At 43.3% G+C, this 19428-nt stretch overlaps 1 protein-coding gene across 4 annotated transcripts in view; it reads right to left on the bottom strand.

The window, feature by feature from the left end:
• Window positions 1–7130: 7130 nt before the first annotated feature.
• Window positions 7131–19428, bottom strand: part of ACO1 (aconitase 1) — a 109186-nt gene continuing 96888 nt past the window's right edge. For all 4 annotated transcript variants that reach the window (XM_073636750.1, XM_073636756.1, XM_073636730.1 and 1 more), the window contains 6 exons: window positions 16368–16472; window positions 14482–14624; window positions 11801–11948; window positions 11311–11433; window positions 9698–9889; window positions 7131–9080 (listed from right to left, as the gene is read on the bottom strand). In XM_073636750.1, coding sequence (XP_073492851.1) covers window positions 8961–9080; window positions 9698–9889; window positions 11311–11433; window positions 11801–11948; window positions 14482–14624; window positions 16368–16472 — 831 coding nt within the window. In that variant the 3' untranslated portion in view covers window positions 7131–8960. The remainder of the gene's footprint in view (window positions 9081–9697; window positions 9890–11310; window positions 11434–11800; window positions 11949–14481; window positions 14625–16367; window positions 16473–19428) is intronic.

Below are 19428 nucleotides of genomic sequence, written 5' to 3'. Positions count from 1 at the left end.
TAGTCAGTACCAGTTTGCAAAAGTTTATTTGCTCTTGAAGCCTAAATCACTTTAAACATTGGGAGTCCTACGTATTGATGTTGCTGCATTAGGTAAAACCATTAGAATAGATTTTACATTTTAAAATGGGGTGCCTCGAGATTATCTATCATTATGGAGGGTACCTTGACTGAAAAAAGCTGGAGAAAAACTGGTCTATAGAGTGACCTTTCTATGGAAATAAGGGGTTGATTTTCTAAAACTGGAGAGTGCACAATCTGCTGCAGCGCTGCATGGTAGCCAATCAGATTCTTCAGTTAAGCTTTGACGAAAAAAAACTGGACGCTGCACCAGATTTTGCACTCTCCAGTTTTAGTAAATCAATCCCTAAAGCCCCATACCCACTATCAGATTTTCTGCTAATTTTTTCCTAACGCTCAGTTCACACTAGTGTGGGCCATGTTTTCTCAAGCATGGCAGCCCTTTCATTTGAACGGGCTGCTGTGCCATGTGAAACGCATAAAAATGCTGCATGCACCTTTTTAAAAGGTTTCCTTGCAGTTCTCGCACCTGTGATTGCACTGCAGGCTGAGATGCATGGGGGTGCCATTCAGAACAAATGACGGCCCTGTGTGTCTCGCAAGAGCAGTGCGATGTGGTTGCAGATGTGGGAATCACCCTCAACCAGAACGCATAGCCCGCACAAGTGTGAAACGAGCCTTATGCCCCGTACACACGATCGGATTTTCGGACAACAAATGTTGGACGTGAGCTTGTTGGCTGAAAGTCTGACCTTGTGTATGCTCCATCGAACATTTTTTGTAGGACTTTCCGTCAACAAATGTTGGCTAGCAGGTTCTCAAATTTTCCACCAACAAAATTTGTTGTCGGAATTTCCGATAGTGTGTACACAAGTCTGTCGCACAAAAGTCTACGCATGCTCGGAATCAAGCAGAAGGAGCCGTACTGGCTATTGAATTTCCTTTTTCTCAGCTTGTAGTACGTCTTGTACGTTCCCACGTTCGTAATTGTTAGCCAACATTTGTGTGACTGTGTGTATGCAAGACAAGTTTGAGCCAACATCCTTCGAACAAAAATCCACAGTTTTGTTGTCGGAAAGTCCGATCGTGTGTACGGGGCATAAGCGTCACTTTGTCTAGATACACTATATTGTCAAAAGTATTGAGACACCTGTCTTTACACACACATGAACTTTAATGGCATCTTAGTCCGTAGGGCTCAATATTGAGTTGGCCCATCCTTTGCAGCTATAACAGCTTCAACTCTTCTGGGAAGGCTGTCCACAAGGTTTAGGAGTGTGTCTATGGGAATGTTTGACCATTCTTCCAGAAGAGCATTTCTGTGGTCAGGTAGAAGTGTGTCTATGGGAATGTTTGACCATTCTTCCAGAAGCACAATTGTGAGGTCAGGTACTGATGTGGACAAAAAGGCCTGGCTCGTAGTCTCCACTCTAATTCATCCCAAAGGTGTTCTATCGGGTTGAGGTCAGGGCAGTCAAGTTCCTCCACCCCAAACTTGCTCCATTTTAGTTTTTTAGGCTTTTTTTTCCCACCTGGTAATCCTGCCAAAATGTCTGTTTTTTTTAACAGAACAAGCTTTCCTGCAGATGTAGCAGTTAGGGAGTTGAGACAAACAATAAAACTTTTATCCCAAAAGGAACACTATTTGCTATAACAGATTATAAAGTGTCAGCTGGGGTTTGGCTTCAAATTGTTAATGTATTTAAATCTGCTAGTACATCTAACTATCCCACCCAGTTAACAATGCTGCTGTCCAAAGGTGCGCCCCTGTGCACCTTCATCCAGAGTGGGGCACTCTAATACAGGCATTGTGTTACTTCCAGCTCACCAGGTGAAAGCAGATGGAAAAAAGCCTAAAAACCCAAACTAATGCAGCCACCACATCTAAGGATTGGGAAGCAGCAATAGAATACATTTTTGGTTTTGTGTTTAATACCACTTTAAAAGGTAAAAAAAACAGCAATGTGATATTTCTCTGCCACATTGAAGTTAAACTGCGCCTGGTTTCAGCAGTAGGTGCTGGTGGGTGTTCTCTGTGGGACTGCTCTTCGTCAGCGACAGCTGCACTCCAGGCTCAGCTACAGGAAATGAAACGATCAGATTCTGGGCTGTGGATCCTATGACAGAGAACACTAAAGAGCACCCCTGATGTCATGTGTTTTCTGTGCATGCCACTAGCCATCCCGTTTGCCTACGGACCGATAGATCGCTGCATATCTGATCTACTGAAATCTGCAAGCAACACAAAACGAATGGTAGTAATGTGCTGAAGCGGTGGTGCTTGGACAGATGAGTGTGAAATCTCAGCATCTACTGGATGCTCCAATGAATGAACTCCTGTGTGCATGCACAGGAGTTACATTGCCTAGGGACACTCAGTCAAGATGTCCAAAGATATTGAACCCAGAAAAAGACCAGGTGAAGATGTTGACACTGGCGATAGAGCTTGGAAACGTCACATCGCTGGATCTCATTAAGCAGGTATTTCATTACACTTTTTATTCTATTATGACATTGGGCTCCATTCACAAAGTGGTATCTTACCGCAACGGTGTATATGGTAAGATACAGCGTTTTTCAAATTTTTTTGGCATTCACTAAAAAAACACCACTAAAATACAGCATGAGTGATTTTATGAAGTCATGCAATATTTTAGTACTGAAAACATGAGGTAATTCAACGTCTGATGGAAGTCAGCATATTTATTACCATTCATAAATACTGCATTTTTAACTTCCGTGTATCATGGCTCTGGCGCTGTGATTGGCCGGAGCCGCGATGACGTCACTCCCGCACATGCGCGCGGGAGCTGCCACTAACGGCATGATCGCCGTTAGAAACTGCACGCTCAGTGCGCCTGCGCGCCGTTGTCTACAGCAGATGCGCCGTAGACATCGGTGCTTGTCTTTTGCAAATATCTCCTAAACCGTGTAGGTTTTTTCTTGCTAGATTAAGGCTTAACTGTAGGTAAAAGTGGTCTCTAAGGGTTTACAACCACTTTAAAGTGATTGTTATTTTTAACTAAAAATAAACAAGACTTTACAAACATGTTATGTTATACTTGCCTGCTCTGTGCAGTGGATTTGCACAGAGCAGCCCGGATCCTCCTCTTCTTGGGTGCCTCTTCTGCGATCTTGGCCCCTCCCTCCTGTTGCGTGCCCCCCACAGCAAGCAGCTTGCTATGGGGGCATTTGAGCCGAGTCACAGCTCCCTGTGTCCATTCAGACACGGAGCTCCGCCCCCGTCCATCTTTCGATTGGCTAGCTGACTTTGACAGCAGCGGGAGTCAATGACGTGGCTGCTGTGTTTCAACTAATCAGGAGGGAGAATCTCGGACAGCTGAGACATTCGTGGACAGCGCTGGACAGAGAGAAACCTCAGGCAATTGTTAGGGGCAGGGGCAGGGGCATGCCTAGAGAATTTGGCACCCGGGGTGGATCCTATATCTGGCACCCCCCCAGGCGGGCAGGCAGCGCCCCGCGCGTCGACATCAAGTTAGGTCACGTGTAGCGCTGTGGCCCAGGACCTAGAAGAATTCTCCTCTCTCTGCTCTCCTGGGCGGCCAGGCCCCTCCTCCTCCTCCTCTGCAAAAATGGCAAATGGTGCCAACCGACCCAAAGACTGTCTTTGGACGGCCAGCGCCAGACAGAAATACAAGTAACAGTAAGTGTGCCACTGCCAGTGTGCTACTGCCAGTGGCATCACCAGGGTTGGCGTCACCTGGTGCAGTAAAACATGGTGACACACACACACACCCCCCCAAAAAAATGTTTTCTTTCCTGTTTTCTGAAAGTGCGCCAAAGATGGAGCATGCGGGACTTCTGGTGCGCTTTCAGAAAATGCAGGAAAAAAAAAAAAAAACACGCAACTTAATAGAAATCTATAGGCCTGCATCTATAACTGCGGGTAAAATGTAGGAAGACCCCCTTTACATTACACAACCCCCATACCCCTGGACCCTCTTTACATTACACAGCCCCCCCCCACACACCTCTGGACCCCTTTGCATTACACGGCCCCACACACACTTATGGACCCCTTTACATTACACAGCCTCTACCCCCCTGCAGCTCTTCCTACCTTATTTGGGCATGCTGGGCGGGAGACACAGGAGAGTGAAGCAGGGGGCAGAACGGGAGAAAGACACAGCAAAGCTTAATAGACAGCGGGAGCTGCCAGAGTTAACAATCAGGGGATTGGTTTTTCTAGGTGGTCCTAGCAACCAATCACTAGCTTGTTAATATGAAAAATTAACTCCGGCAGCTACCGCTGTCTATTAAGCTCTGCTGTGTCTCTTTCCCGTTCTGCCCCCTGCTTCGCTCTCCTGTGTTAGTGAGTGGTGGAGGCAATCCGGCGGCTGGCCCTGGGTGTCACCCCTCTGGTCAGTATCACCTGGGTGCGGCCTGACTCTCCCCCCCCCCCCCCATCCCACTGTGCGGCCCCTGGGGTGCCCTGCTTTTGCCCACTCGGCCCCCGTTGGTACGCCAGTGCCCCAAACACAAATCCTGCTCCCTTCTAGTACATGTGCGTTTCTTGCACTGCATTGAAAATGCACTACAGTTGTGATTTGTAGTGGGTGTCGATGTTAACTTAATGACACCACAAACGCAGGTCCCAAATGAGTTTACCTGCATTGGATCATATGGTACAGTAGTACCATGCGATCCATTTCCTTATAACTCTTGGTGCCGTCTGGCACAATTTCAGCTCACACAAATGAATGGGCTGAAATTGTAATGCACCTGGAACGCATGTGAATGGCACACAGTGTAATGCTGTGCAATTCATTGTGTAAACTGACCCCGAGTCCTGGAGCCCAGTGACAGAAAAAATTCTGCCACCTGGCTCCACTAACTGGCTTGGCAGGGGTGAACTAGTGTAAGCACCTGGGGCGATTAGCATGCATCTCTAGCGGGGTGCCCAGGGTCCCGGATGCCACGATTGTCCCCTGTGTAGCAGCCAGCATCTCTCTGAATCAGTGGTGGGGGAGAGGGTACTGCATGTGCTAGGGGGAACTTTGGGAAGAGAGAGGACTTGTGCTGGGGTGGGGGGTTGGGCAGATTTAATATCCAACAACATAGCCTAAAAGGCCCCCTAGCACACGCAGTACCCTCTCCCCCACACCCAAATCACTGCAAGTATTAATTTATGTCAGCCCCTCCGCGCAAGTGCTATCTATAGTGTGTGTAATGATCAGACCTCAGATGAGCGGCACAGGTACAGCGTCGTCTCTTCTCCTCCTCCTGTCTGTGTACACAGAAGACATCAGAGCAGAGGGGGTGGTAGGGGCGGGTTCATCATTGCACTTCTGTATTCACAGTAAGAAAGGCAGTCGGCCAGGAGTGATGCCAGCTGCCATAGAGAGCTGATACTGCGTGGGACAGCAAAACACCCCGCACAAGCTGCGAGGTGGGTGCGCCCACATTAGCACGCCCCTCCCGGGAAAGTCACTGCTCCAGCAGGATTTAGCCTGCATTCACTGGCAAGCAAGGGGCGAATAATCAGGGAGGAGGTATGGCTGACCCCCCCCCATTTGTGTGGCACCCGGGGCGGACCAGCCCCCAGCCCCCTGCCCCCCTGTTGGTACACCACTGGTTAGGGGGGCTGCTGTACACAGAAGGCTTTTTAATGCATTAAGATAAAAAAATCCTTCTGACTTTACAACCCCTTTAACAACCAGTAAACAACATGGGCGGGTTATTACAAGTAGATAGAAGCTTCACCTCCCTCTTATTCTATCAAAGACACAGGCTGGAGGGGTGTGACACAGCCTGTGACTGGCAGAAATCCGCCCACACCATGTTTTTTCCACAGAATAATAAAGATTTGATTTCCAATATATATTTGTATCCAATTTAAATCAGTTTATTGATATTATTTTATTTATTTTTACTCTGTATTCCAAAGGCTGTTTTTATTTTGAACATTTGACCAGTAGCAGAGGGCTAGAAGTTTCCCTGCAGACAGACTGGGAAAGATCTAGGTCAAGAGGCTGCTGTATATCAATTAGAAAAAAGGGACTTCGATTTATGTTTTTTTTTTTTTAATTAAAATAATTACAGTGCCATCATCCATATACAGAAATAGAACGAAAAATGTAAATTACACAGTGTCTGTTTCGTATTATTTAAAAAGTAAAGTCTTCCTGTTTAACTGTACCTACAGGTAAGCCTATAATAAGGCTTACCTGTAGGTACTGTAAATATCTTCTAAACTTTCCCCGTTTAGGAGATATCTACTATATACGCTGCCGTCATCGGCAAATGCGCACCGAAGGAACGGCTGATCATGCCGTTCCTTCAGGGCGTCATTGCAGCTCCGGCCGAGCTGACATTGCCGGAGCCCACGAACCCGGAAGAAACTCCGGGGAAAACATCAGCCGTCTCAGCGGTGCGTGGGCACTGCTGCAACAGCTCCGTTCTAAGGTAAGTATTTCATAATGAGCTAGTGTGCGATTTTTTTGGATTTATGATACTGACAGAATGTGTGATCTTTGCAATTCATGATGTGGGTTGTATATGAAATACCGACTCCTGCATACTTAAGGCTGGGTTCAGACTAGTGCGAAATGGATGTGGGATTCTCCGCATCCAATTCGCATGTCAGGACATTGTGACCGGCTCTCAATGGAACCGATTCACACATCTCTGGAGCGAATGGCACAGGAATCCTGTGCGTCCTCTGGTCTGTATCAGGTCAGAATTCAGCCAAAATTTTGGACCAAAATTGGACCCCGAAATGTTGAATAGGGACGCACCGGACCCCTGCTGTGAGCCGCTCCGTACGGCAGTGTGAACCCAGCCTAAAACAAACTTGTGTTACAGACTAGCAAATTTAAATAGAATAAGGTTGTTTAAACTGTTTCGGACTCAGTTTACACAGACCTAATTACTGTCACACTGGAGTCTTCAAAAAGGCAAGAGAAGCTAGTAGCTGTTCAACCATCAAACCAAATCAGTATTGGGTAGGCTGACCCTTTAACTTACAGATATTTAAACAAACACTCTAAAGCTTTTATTATAAATTAAACACAAATTCTGAAATAATACTTGAAATTACATTAAAAAAAAAAAAAAAAAAAAATTAATAATAATCAGGCAGAACACATCTCCTGAAAATAGATTTATTTTGACAGTTTTTTTTTTTACAAAGTAATTTTGGAAAGATAAAGGCCTTTAACAGACACATACCCAAAATTTAAAGAAGAAAAAAAAAACACTGCAAAAGTGTGGAACAGAGGATGTAATCTAGACACACAGAATCAATACATCAATCCTTTCCTAGTATGAACAACTGGGACCTTCAGAATTATTTTGGAGCGAACTGCACTAACCCATAGCAAAATCTCTAATTACCACAGCACACTGAAATATTATTTGCTATGTGTTACGACCTTTACACATAGTAACAGCACTTTAAAAATTCCCATTAATCATGCCTATATGGGAAGGCTTTTGTTTTTACACTGAAAGTGCAATGTTTGGATCATTTTGCCCTGCAGAGCCCTTAACTTGGAACAGTTTGAGCACAATAGAGATAACCGTATACCTGTAATAATTCAGGTATACTTGAGCAGTTTTTCAGGATGGCAGGGTTGTCTAACACCAAATGTGGGTCCTTGCTGTACAACATCATATTACCACTTCCTCTTTGCCATTGAGAGCATGCCTACTTTGGGATCTTCCAGACAATTCTGTAAATGAGGAAAACGTTGATTTTTTTTTTTTACCCCCCCCAATAGTCACACCATAGGCGCAAGCCCAATCCATCTGTGGCTAGTAAACTACACATATAAGACCTTATTGCCCAGCTATGCCCAAATGCCAGGCCGTTCAGAATGGTCAAATCTTTGACTCCTTGGAAAAGCGTTGGAGCTTTCAGCTGCCAATCTCCCACTTATTGGCCCATCAATACAAAGAGCTGCCTCAATGCCCAGTGGAAACAGGTGGAGGCAGGAGGGGATGGGTAAGCTCTAAGACTAAGAAAATGCTAAAGGTTTTGTCCTTTCAGAATGGCCTGGCTTTTGGGCATAGCAGAGGGGAATAACATCTACCTGAGACTATTACAGTCCTGTCACTGAATGAAAAAAAGCTGGATATGAAAACGGAAAGACTAGTTAACTTGCACAATTTTTTCATGATAAAGGTGTTCTTAATGGTTTTGGACTAGAGTGGAAACCCTTGCATTTGCATTCTACAATCAGTGCCAGGAGGATGGGTGGCTCTACACACTTTTAAGGTTTTTGAGGCCTAGTGGAGCACTTCAGAAAGTTTAGCAATTGTTTCTGAACTGGGGCTACACTGTGTCTAAAAGGAACATGAATGGCAAAGTCAGAATTGCTCTCTTAAATCTAAGAATAACTGATCAGCATACCTTCAGGGAAGAGAGAACCCCCTCATGCATACTGAGGAAGGGTAGGGGGCAAATGCAGTAGGTTTCCATGTTTCTCAAACACATGTTATCATTATGTCTTCTATGTTTAATACCAAATTATAATGATTATTGGGGAAACTTGTCATTAAGGCCTCCACCTGGAACAGCTCTCCACTGTCTTTGGCCAAAAATTACACTCAACAAGGTATGCTAAACGTGGTCCGGTGTATAAGATGCAAGAAGTCTTATTTCTTGTCTCTCTAAAGGTACCCATAGACAATGGACGGAAGTCATTCATGAAAAAGTAATCTAAACGCTGAAAGTGAATCATTCGGTCAGGTTTATCAGTACTTTTACAGTACAGACAGACAGCCAGCCAGCCATGAGAAACCAGGCAAAATAAACTTTACTTTCCCATAGGGGTGCCATGGGGTTACCTTTTGCAGCTAAGTGATGAGTTCATACTCAGTATACTGTCATTTTAGTCTGCAGATGTATTGGGTATCTGATGACCAGCATCTAATTTCTATGGGTATCTTTGAAGACCGGTCATCTAGACTTTTATATTAAACCAAGTTAGCCATTTTACGGATCATGTAATTCAGGATGCCTCCATTGCGGTAATAAGTGAGCTCCACATCGGTGTCAAATCTCATTACAGCTTCAAATGTCTTGCCTGAATCAAGCTGTAGAGAAAGAAAATGAACATAGTTTGAGATTTATCTTAGAAACAAGTTATGGCCTACTATCGAAGTTGAAGCTAAAAAATGTAAGTTTTTTTTTTCTCATTTGTGTAATGTTAAGGCCAAGGTCAGCCATATATACACAGATATCTGTACTAAGAACAGAGTTGGATACTATTGCTAAATGTTATTTCTACAAAATAGTTGCCAGAGTCTTACTACAATGCTTTTCAAGTCACTGTCCTAGAACAACAGTTCATATCTAAAGTTCTGATTTACTGCAAGTCAGAGAGAGCCAAGAAACCAGAATCTAAAAAGGGAGTTAGCAGCTGAAGCTTACACAAAAGAGGACTTCGATTCTGTCTGTGACTGCTCAGGCCCTTTCCATACAGGAAATAAAATTGTAGTTTTCTTCACTATCAAATTTCTAAGAAGATTGGTGGGGGAGTGGAAAAAAAAAGGCAAGTATAAGAGAAAGGGGTTATAGATGAACATGTAAGGGAGAGGCCTTGTTAGCACACATAGGGGGAACCTGGCCATTTACAAAGATGAAGTACCTACAGTGACTGCTGCCTACACTAACATACATTGATTATGTGTAAATCATCAAAAGAACATACCTTTATCTCAACATTCATGCCAGGCCGGAGATCTTTGTCTTCAGGAATAAGAATGGTGTAACGCTCTTTACCAGTGAGTCCTAGTGCCTCTGCATTTTCTCCTGGCAAATACTGTAGAGGGACTATGCCCATTCCAACTAGGTTACTGCGGTGAATGCGCTCATAGCTCTCAGCAAGCACAGCTTTAATACCCTGTAAAACATACACATATTAAGAGTGTGTGAGAGTGACACAAACCCTAAAAAACAAACAAAAAAAGCACACAAACAGTGCTTGGTTTTCTATGCAATGCAGAGTTTTAAGCCTCATATTGGTATCTTAAATCAGAACTTTAGCCCCTGGATGCACAGAGTTTCCCTGGTGTTCCTCTCACCCTCTTCTGCAAACCAAAATCTGTAATTTTTTTCTGTGTTTACTTTTTTTTCTGTCTTTTTGTCCACCCCCAGCCGCCATTCTCTCCTAGGCGAGAACAAAGTCTTCAATGCTGTGAAGCCCCCCTGGGATAAGTACATCACATATCAGAAGGGATATGGGGAAAGCGAAGTTCCTCTTTAACCCCTTCCCACCCAGGCTATTGTAAAAAGACAGCACGGCGGGAGCACTGTTCTTGAAGGACGTCATATGATGTCCTGCCAGAATCTTGCCACGGGCCGAGCTCCGACACGATCTGTCACTCACCATATACACCAGAGACAACCAATGACAGATCACTGTACCGGCCGCTGCTGCTACCATGTGATCGCTGTGGCCAACTACTGCAGATCAATTGACAGTTGTACACAATGAAAGGCTTTGTTACATGCCTTTCATTTAGTACTATTGTGATGAGCTCTGATTGGTCACAGTCATCACATGGTACAGACAGGGCCAATCACAGCACATCTGTACCATGTTCTTTGCTGTGGCCAATCACAGCTCTTCACAATAGTAAACACTGTATGAGTAGTTTTCATTCAGAAAAAAATGGTTGCTTACAACTGTAAGATGCACAGTTATAACCAATCATAATGTGCAAAAAAAAAATCCCGATCACCTCCCCAGAGTAGCACAATGTTACTGTGGCAACACTATTGTTCTGGTCACTGGATATTAAAAAAAAAAAAAAAAAAAAAAAAAAAAGAAGAATAAAAGAATAAAAAATACATTTAAATTTTTTTTTTTTTTGAGCACCACCACACCAGTCATATGATGACGCTGTACTGCACTGGTGACAGTATGTAAATGGTGAAAAAACCTTTACATTTTCCAAAATATTGTGACAAAAAAAATTGACAACTTCAAAAAACTCACCATGCCTCTTACTAAATGCCTTGGACTGTCTACTTTCCAAAAAGGGGTCATTTGGGGGCCATGTATGCTGTTCTGGCATTAGGATTGATTTTCTGTTTGCGGACTCTATAAAACTTTCCTACAGACTAAATAATATAATACTGATTTGCGCTATTTTCACCAAAGAAATGTAGAAGTATACATTTCAGCCTAAATTTATAAAGAAAGATTACTTATTTGCAAAATTTTATAACAGACAGCTTAAACGACAGCTTTCATGTATCTTTTTAGTTTTACTTTTAGTAATGTAATGCTCCATTACAGGTCCTAACAAACGCGTTTACCTGCAAGAAAGGTCCTTTGGCTGCCCAGTCTCTGGAGCTCCCAGATCCATATTCCTTGCCAGTTAAGAGGATTAAATTATGGCCAGCCTGCTGATATCTCTCAGCTGCATCAAATATATCAAGCTAAAAAAAAGTAATCCAATGATTATAAAACGGATTCAATTGCACGGTAAGTTTGATTACATATACAGTTCACCAAGCCACTTCAAATCACTATGGGGGGTTGAAAAAATAAGGTAAAAGGGCATATACACTGTTCAAATTATCAAGGAAGTTCCATCAATAGGTTTCAGTTAAAGGCACACCTGATACCAAAACATCACTCTTCTTCCACATATCCCTCCCACCCATCTAAAACTGCATTTTCAGTCTCCCTCACTAGCATCTGTGGTGTAAGTTTCATAGACTTCTCGGAGAAATATCAGAGAGACAGAGGGAGCATAAATGCAAATATATGATTTGCCCACAGTCTGACCCGGGAAGTACTTACCGTTTCATTGGAAGGAAAATGTATAGTTAAAGGAGACTGCTTGTTGATGAACTTGTTAAACAAGCGGATATTGGCAAATGTGCCTCTAGCCATGATAGCATCATTCCCTCTACGTGACCCATAGGAATTGAATTCTCTTGGCGTTAAACTGGAAGGAGAAGCACAGGTTACAACAATACTGTGACAATGTTATTCCAAACTTTTTAGGAAATAAGATTTAGATTCATCCTACTTAAAGAGATCTGGTCATAAAATAAGGTTTCCTAAACAGGTGTACTTGCAAACTATGAGAGTGGGTGCATTCTATGCAGCCCCCCAACACCTACCGGAGCCCCCTCTCTATCCAGTGATGTCCACGAGTGCCTCATCCGTCCGGGACTCTCCCTCCTGACTGGCTAAGACACAGTAGCGACGCCACTGGCTCCCGTTACTGTCAAACTCAGTCAGTCAATCAGGAGAGAGGGGGGTGGGGCCAAACTGGAGCTCCATGTCTGATTGGATACACTGAGCTGCAGCTCAGGCTCGGGTGCCTCCACAGCAAGCTGCTTTCTGTGCAGGCACTCAACAGGAGAGGGGCCAGGAGCTCCAGCCAGGGACACAAGAAGAGGAGAAGGATCTGGGCTGCCCTGTGCAAAACTTCTGCACAGGGCAGGCAAGTAGGACATTTTTTTTTAATAAGACTTTACAATCACTTTAAGGCCTCAAAGAGTCCATACACCAAACCAGATAAAGAGTTCAACAGTAGGACCTTAGACCTAGATTGGATCTCAGTGAATGAATCAGCTGGTTAGGAATAACACCCATATGAGCTTACCAGATGATTTGCCTCTTGTTAAGAAAAGAGTCAATCACGCTAGTGTATAATGCTTGTGAAGCGACAGTACGTCAGGATCCTCCGTCACTCCCTGCTCACATGTGCTTAGGCAGACTGAAGCTCCGGGAAGACAAAAAGAAAGAGCACCACACTCCCATAGTGTAAAATCCTCGATGGGATACTTTATTATACACAGTAATAGGCACCGGAACAGACTACAATTTCCACAATGCTTTTCGCAACTGCACGTGTGGCGACATCACGCCTCCGTCCTACATATGCCTGATGTAATTTCTGACGTAACATGTAGGGCAGAGCCAGAATTAGTGACGTCACCATGCATGCACGATAAGCAAAAGCATTTTATGAATTGTAGTCTGTTTTGGTGTTAATTACTGTGTACATTTCTGCTGGCATTTTAAGTATAATAAAGTATCCCACCAAGGATTTTACACTATGGGAGCGTGGCGCTCGGTCTGTCCTCCTGGAGCATCGGCCTGCCTAAGCATGTGAGTCGGAAATGACAGAGGATGCTGTTGTACAGTGGCTTTATAACCATTCTACACAAGCGCGATTTGACTCTTTTCTCACCAAAAGTCACGTAATCTGGTAAGCTCAAATAGGTGATGTTTGCAGTGAACACCGGGTGTTATTCCTAACCAATTAATAGACATTCACTGAGATCCTATTTGAGTATTAGGACCTGTTGGTGTATGGACTTTCTTTGCGTCCTTAAGGACTTTATATATTTTTTTTTTGTTGCAATGTTACAAAGAAATTTCTATTGCACTGTTTTTTTGTGTTATAAAACGGTTTGAAATATTGCTTTTTTGGAAGGTTTTACATGGTTTATTATTTTGTTCATTTAATCTGGTATATGTGTTGTACAATAATTGGATAGGCATGGCATATCTTGTATATTATAGTCTGATGTGTGTTGTCCTGCATATCTATTTGCCGCTGCTTACTCACTTAGCATTTCGGTGTCAGTTGCGTGCTATTTTCTATTTATTTAAATTCTAGGAGGGTTGATATCCTGGGTTCTCCACGGCTCCGCTCATTACAGGATACAGCAGTGACATGGCGGTCAGCAAGTAGAAACCAGTGGAAGCCGTGGGAAACCCTGGTGGATTGACATTCTAGGAAGAGTTTGCCTGTGGACATTACAGGAAGATTTCTACTGAATGGGACAATATTCTGGCAGAGGGAAGGGCAAGTATTCCCTCATGTATTTTGCAGATGTAGGACATTTTTATTTCATGACAGGGCTGATTTAAATATTTTGAAAGTTGAAGGAAAGCTTAGTATAAAAGGCTGCCAATACTGGTCTGCTCTTCAGAAATTTCTAGTTACCTAGTTGTCATGCTGATCCACTGACTCAGTACTTTGAGTTACTGACTTAAAACATGTGTGTAGATCAGGATTTCAGACTTTCTTTACCTTCATACTTGTTTCTGATCAATGTCTTGAAAGTTTTGAAGCCAGAGGTAGTCAGGCAACCAGCCTTTTCAAAAGCCGGTCAGCAAAACCAGCCTCCGCATTTCTCTGTGTACAGATTTTCTTTAAAGCAAAATTCTATTCAACTTTTAGAGAATGGGTGATCAATTCCTATACCATGTACCAGCATACTTGGGTTCCATTCTAAAACTTTCTGAGTTTAATCTCTTTAGTCTGGGTATTGAATAATGTCAAAAAGATTTGGCCCAACACTTATCACAGATAAAGTAAGCTGTAGAACAGGAAGATCTAGCCAAGTAAACTTTGGGATCTTCAGAATACATACAGGGGACAAAAATCAGGCCTAAGATCACATCAAACGCCTCATGCATGATGCTAAGCAGCTAAACTGCACTTGTTTCATTCTTACCCACGAGAGGTTAAAAAGCGAGCAGCAGGGCTATTTCTTGCAATATTCCCAGCAGGAGAAATGTGGTCAGTAGTTACAGAATCACCCAGGTTTAGGAGGACATAGGCATCCTTGATGGGTTTCGGTGGCACAAGTTCCATTGTCTAAAGAAAAACACAAAAGGATTAATTCATTAAGCTATAATGCATTATTTGCCATAATAATTATTTTAAGCCATGTGTCTATTCTTTTTTTGTCTTTAACAGCCCTTGCTAAACATAACATTATTAAATAATGATAGTTATAGCTTAGTGAATTACACCTGATAGGAAACATATTTGGAGCACATGGGTAGATTTACTAAAGCCAGTGCACTCAGAATCTGGTGCAGCTGTGCATGGTAGCCAAACAGCTTCTAACCTAAAACTTGTTCAAAGTGGATTGGTTTCCTTGCATAGGTGAGCCTGATTTTGCACTCTCCAGTTTTAGTAAATAAACCCCACAGTGAATTACAGCACTAGCTCTACTGACCGAAATGACTGTTCCTAAAAGTAATTTTTTTTTACTATTTTACATAATAAATCATTCTTCAAAACAATGGAGGAATCACAGTACCCAGATAAAGTTACCTTCAAATAATATATTGGTGACACTAGCTCCTATCTACCAGACTAGTCTTCATTTCTGCGCTTTTAAATAAATCCATCTATGAAGAAATGTGGGGACTATTCATGATGACTTGTATTTGAAGGAGCATGCTTAACCACTTGCCGACCAGCCCCCGTCATTATACTGCGGCAGGTTGGCACAGCTGCGCGAATTGCCGTAGGTGTACATCGGCTGCTTTAAGAGTGATAGGGGGCACATGCCCACGGCGCAACGCCGGGGCTGATGCATGTGGCCAGTGGCTGCGATGAGCTAGAACAGGAATCTATGTAAATAAACAGATCGCCATTCTGACAGGGGACTAGAGAGAGATCTGCTGTTCCTAGTGATCAGGAACAACAATCTTTCTCCTCCTCCAGTCAGTACACTCCCCCCACAGTTAGAAACACCTCCCTAGGGAACACTTAACCCCTTGATCGCCCCCTAGTGTTAACTCCTTCTCTGTCGGTGACATTTATACATCAGTGGCTATTTTTAGCTCTGAGTGATGTATAAATGTCAATGGTCTCAAAAAAAAAAAAGTGTCCAATCTCTCCGCAGCAGTCCCGCTAAAAATTGCAGATTACCGGCAATACTAGTAAAAAAACAAATCTATCCCCCATTTTGTAGACATAAATTTTGCGCAAACCAATCAATATACGTTAATTGCAATTTTTTTTTTACCAAAAATATCTAGAAGAATACATATTGGCCTAGACTGATGAAGACATTTTTTTTTTTGCATACTATAGCAAAAAGTAAAAAACTTTTTTTTTTTCAAAATTGTCGCTCTTTTTTTTTTGTGTATAGCACAAAAAATAAAAACCGCAGAGGTGACCAAATATCACCAAGGGAAGCTCTATTTGTGGGAAAAAAAAAGGACATACCATTTGTTTGGGTATGATGTCAAACGACCACACAATTGTCAGTTAAAGTGACGTAGTGCCGTATCACAAAAAATGGCCTGGTCAAGAAGGGGGCAAATCCTTCCGATCCTTAAGTGATTAACAGCTGTCACTTATTGTACTACTTAGTGAGGCACTAATCTGGAACCAGCATGGGCAATTCAGATGCCCAAACACTCCACTGGATCCATGCTTTTTCACCATGAGCCACTCACTAAGTGAAAGGAAGGATTAGGAAGATAGCCGCAGATCCTAAACCTTTAAAAACAAGTCAGCAGAGCAGTTCCCAAAATTTCATCCTGACCTTGTTTCATGTATGAAAATGAAAACCATGTCAGGAAATTAAATTACACATACCAAGTTGTCGAAGAACGGAGGGGATTTGATGTAGGTTGAATTGGTATCCCAAGGATATAACTGATCTGTTGGTGCTTTCAAATTATTCCAGCTCTCATTTACTTTCTGCAAAAACAATTTACTATAGGTGAGTGCATTTTGTGTGCAAATAGGTTAGTATTAATCTTTGGGTCTGTTCTTTTGACAGAGCCACACTTGTAGTTTAGAGTAACCATGCGGCCACTAATGACTGTCCACTCATTTTTTCTGTTTCATCGAGATTCAGTCAGAGTCATAAGTCAGGGTCAGTGTATTTTAGATAGTATAAAAAAAAAAAAAAAAAAAAAAAAAAAAAAAGCAAAATGCACAATGCAAGGTCCATAAAGACATGGATGAGCGAGTTTGGGGTGAAGAAACTTGACTGGCCTGCACAGAGTCCTGCCCTCAGCCCGATAGAACACCTTTGGGATGAACTAGGGCAGGGACTGCTCATCCAACATCAGTGCCTGACCTTACAAATCCGCTTCTGGAAGAATGGTCAAACATTCCCATAGACACACTCCTAAACCTTGTGGACAGCCTTCCCAGAAGAGTTGAAGCCGTTATAGCTGCAAAGGGTGGGCCAACTGAATATTGAACCCTACGGACTAAATCTGGGATGCCATTAAAGTTCATGTGCGTGTAAAGGCAGGTGTCCCAATACTTTTGACAATATAGTGTGTACACTATCTGTCAAGCAGCATGAATGTCTGTGAATAATACAAAACAATTGTATCTGTAGAAATGTTGTTTATCAAGGAGCAAAAAATGTGTGGACTTTTTCCTTCTGGCTTTTTGGTTTAAAAAACGTATATAAAAAAAAAAAAAAAAAAAAAAAAAAAAGAACAAAATGCACACTGTTGTTTCTGGGCCCTACTACGAGTTTAACAAATACAATAAATAACATACATATGTATCGCTGTGATCGTCAGGAGTGTGCCAGTTCTTCCGGATATTAAAAATATCAGCAGCTGTGCATTACCATTTACCACCTAAGGACCAATTTGTCTTGAAAAAACCAAGTTAGACTTACCGGTAACTTGTTTTCCAGAAGTCTTTCAGGACAGCACCTGAGAGATAGCGACTCCACCCACCGGAAACAGGAAACACCTTCTTCCTCCAAACTTTAAAGGGAGGCGCCTCCCTACCATACCTCAGTTGTAGTAGAGAAGACCTCCGGCCCCGGCTGGAACACATAAACACATACGTTAGTCACAGCATAGTATATACAATACAATAGGGCGGGATGTTGCTGTCCTGAAAGACTTCTGGAAAACAAGTTACCGGTAAGTCTAACTTGGTTTTTCCCAAGGCGTCTTTCAGGACAGCACCTGAGAGGATAACAGAGACTTACCCCCTTAGGGCGGGACAACAGCTTGCAGGACCTTTCTGCCAAACGCCTGATCATTAGCAGATGTGAGGTCCAGCCTGTAATGTTTCACGAATGTGTGAAAACTTGACCAAGTTGCCGCCTTGCAGATTTGTTCAGGGGTGGCACCAGCTCTCTCTGCCCAAGTGGCCGCTAATGCTCTTGTTGAGTGTGCAGAAATTCCTGCAGGAGGAGACACGCCTGCATGCGAATAAGCCTCTGAAATGGCTAGCTTCAGCCACCTTGCTAAAGAGATTTTAGAAGCCTGGCAACCTTTCCTGTTGCCTGAAAATAACACAAACAGAGAATCTGAACGTCTAAAGAGCTTTGTCCTTTCCAGGTAACATAACAAAACTCTTCTAACATCCAACATGTGAAAACAAGTCTCCTTCTCCCCTACTGGGTTGGGGCAGAAGGTCGGAAGTACAATGTCCTGAACACGATTTTGTACTGAAGCTACCTTTGGTAAGAATTTCTGATCTGTTCTAAGTATAACCCTATCTGGGAAGATAGATAAATAGGGTTCCTTAACTGATAAAGCATTAAGCTCACTGATCCTTCGTGCAGAGACCATGGCAATCAGAAACACAGACTTAAAAGTGAGATATCTAAGTGGCGCTTCTTCCAAAGGTTCAAAGGGACTCCTTGTTAGAGCCTGGAGGACTATCGACAGATCCCATTTGGGAAACAACCTAAGTGGTGCTGGTCTGGATCTCGTAAGGGATCTGAAAAATCTGGTTACCAATGGATCTGAGGCCACAGATCTTTCTAGGAACACTGCTAGCGCAGCCACCTGTACCTTCAAGGTACTAACTGCTAGTCCCTTGTCAGCACCAACCTGTAAAAATTCCAGAATGGTAACGAGACTCCCTGGGTCCTGGTCAGATGAATTACACCACGTATTGTAAACCTTCCAGACCTTGGAATAGATATTTCTAGTCACCCTTTTCCTACTGGATAATAGCGTAGAGATTAACCGGTTGGAAAAACCTTTGCTCCTTAAGAGCTGCTCTTCAGATACCAAGCAGTGAGCGCCAAAGTGGCTACCTCTGGGTGATTTACCGGTCCCTGAAATAGTAAATCGTGCCTGAGGGGCAGATGCCAATAAGGCCTGACCGCCATTTTCAGAACGGTTGAAAACCAAGCCCTTCTTGGCCAAAAGGGCGTGATTAGGACAACCGGTACCGTTTCCCTTTGAATTTTTCTTAATACTAAGGGAATTAACTGAAATGGGGGGAAAGCGTAGCAGAGATGGAATCTCCATGGATACGCCAAGGCATCTGTTCCTAGTGACCCGTCGTGATTGCTTAGGGAAAAAAATTGCGGAACCAAGGCATTCTCCCTTGAGGCGAACAGGTCCACCTCTGGCAGCCCCCACTTCTCGACAATCATGGCGAAAACCTCTGGGTTCAGCGACCATTCTGCTTCCCGAATGGGGTTTCTGCTCAGGAAATCTGCCACTCCGTTCAGGGATCCCTTTAGATGGACTGCTGATAACGACAGCAAGTGTCCTTCTGCCCAACGGAGAATGCTCATGGCTAGTACTTGCAGCGATTTGCTCCTTGTACCTCCCTGCCTGTTTATGTAAGCCACTGCCGTGGCATTGTCTGTTAGTATTTGAACATGCTGGGCCTGAAGCCCCTGAGCAAATGACCTCAGAGCCAAGTCGATCGC

Source organism: Aquarana catesbeiana, linkage group LG01, assembly GCF_042186555.1.
Source record: "Aquarana catesbeiana isolate 2022-GZ linkage group LG01, ASM4218655v1, whole genome shotgun sequence".
NCBI classification, from domain to species: domain Eukaryota; kingdom Metazoa; phylum Chordata; class Amphibia; order Anura; family Ranidae; genus Aquarana; species Aquarana catesbeiana.
The sequence above is the reverse complement of the archived record's forward strand: the minus strand, read 5'-3'. Positions and strand labels throughout refer to the sequence as shown.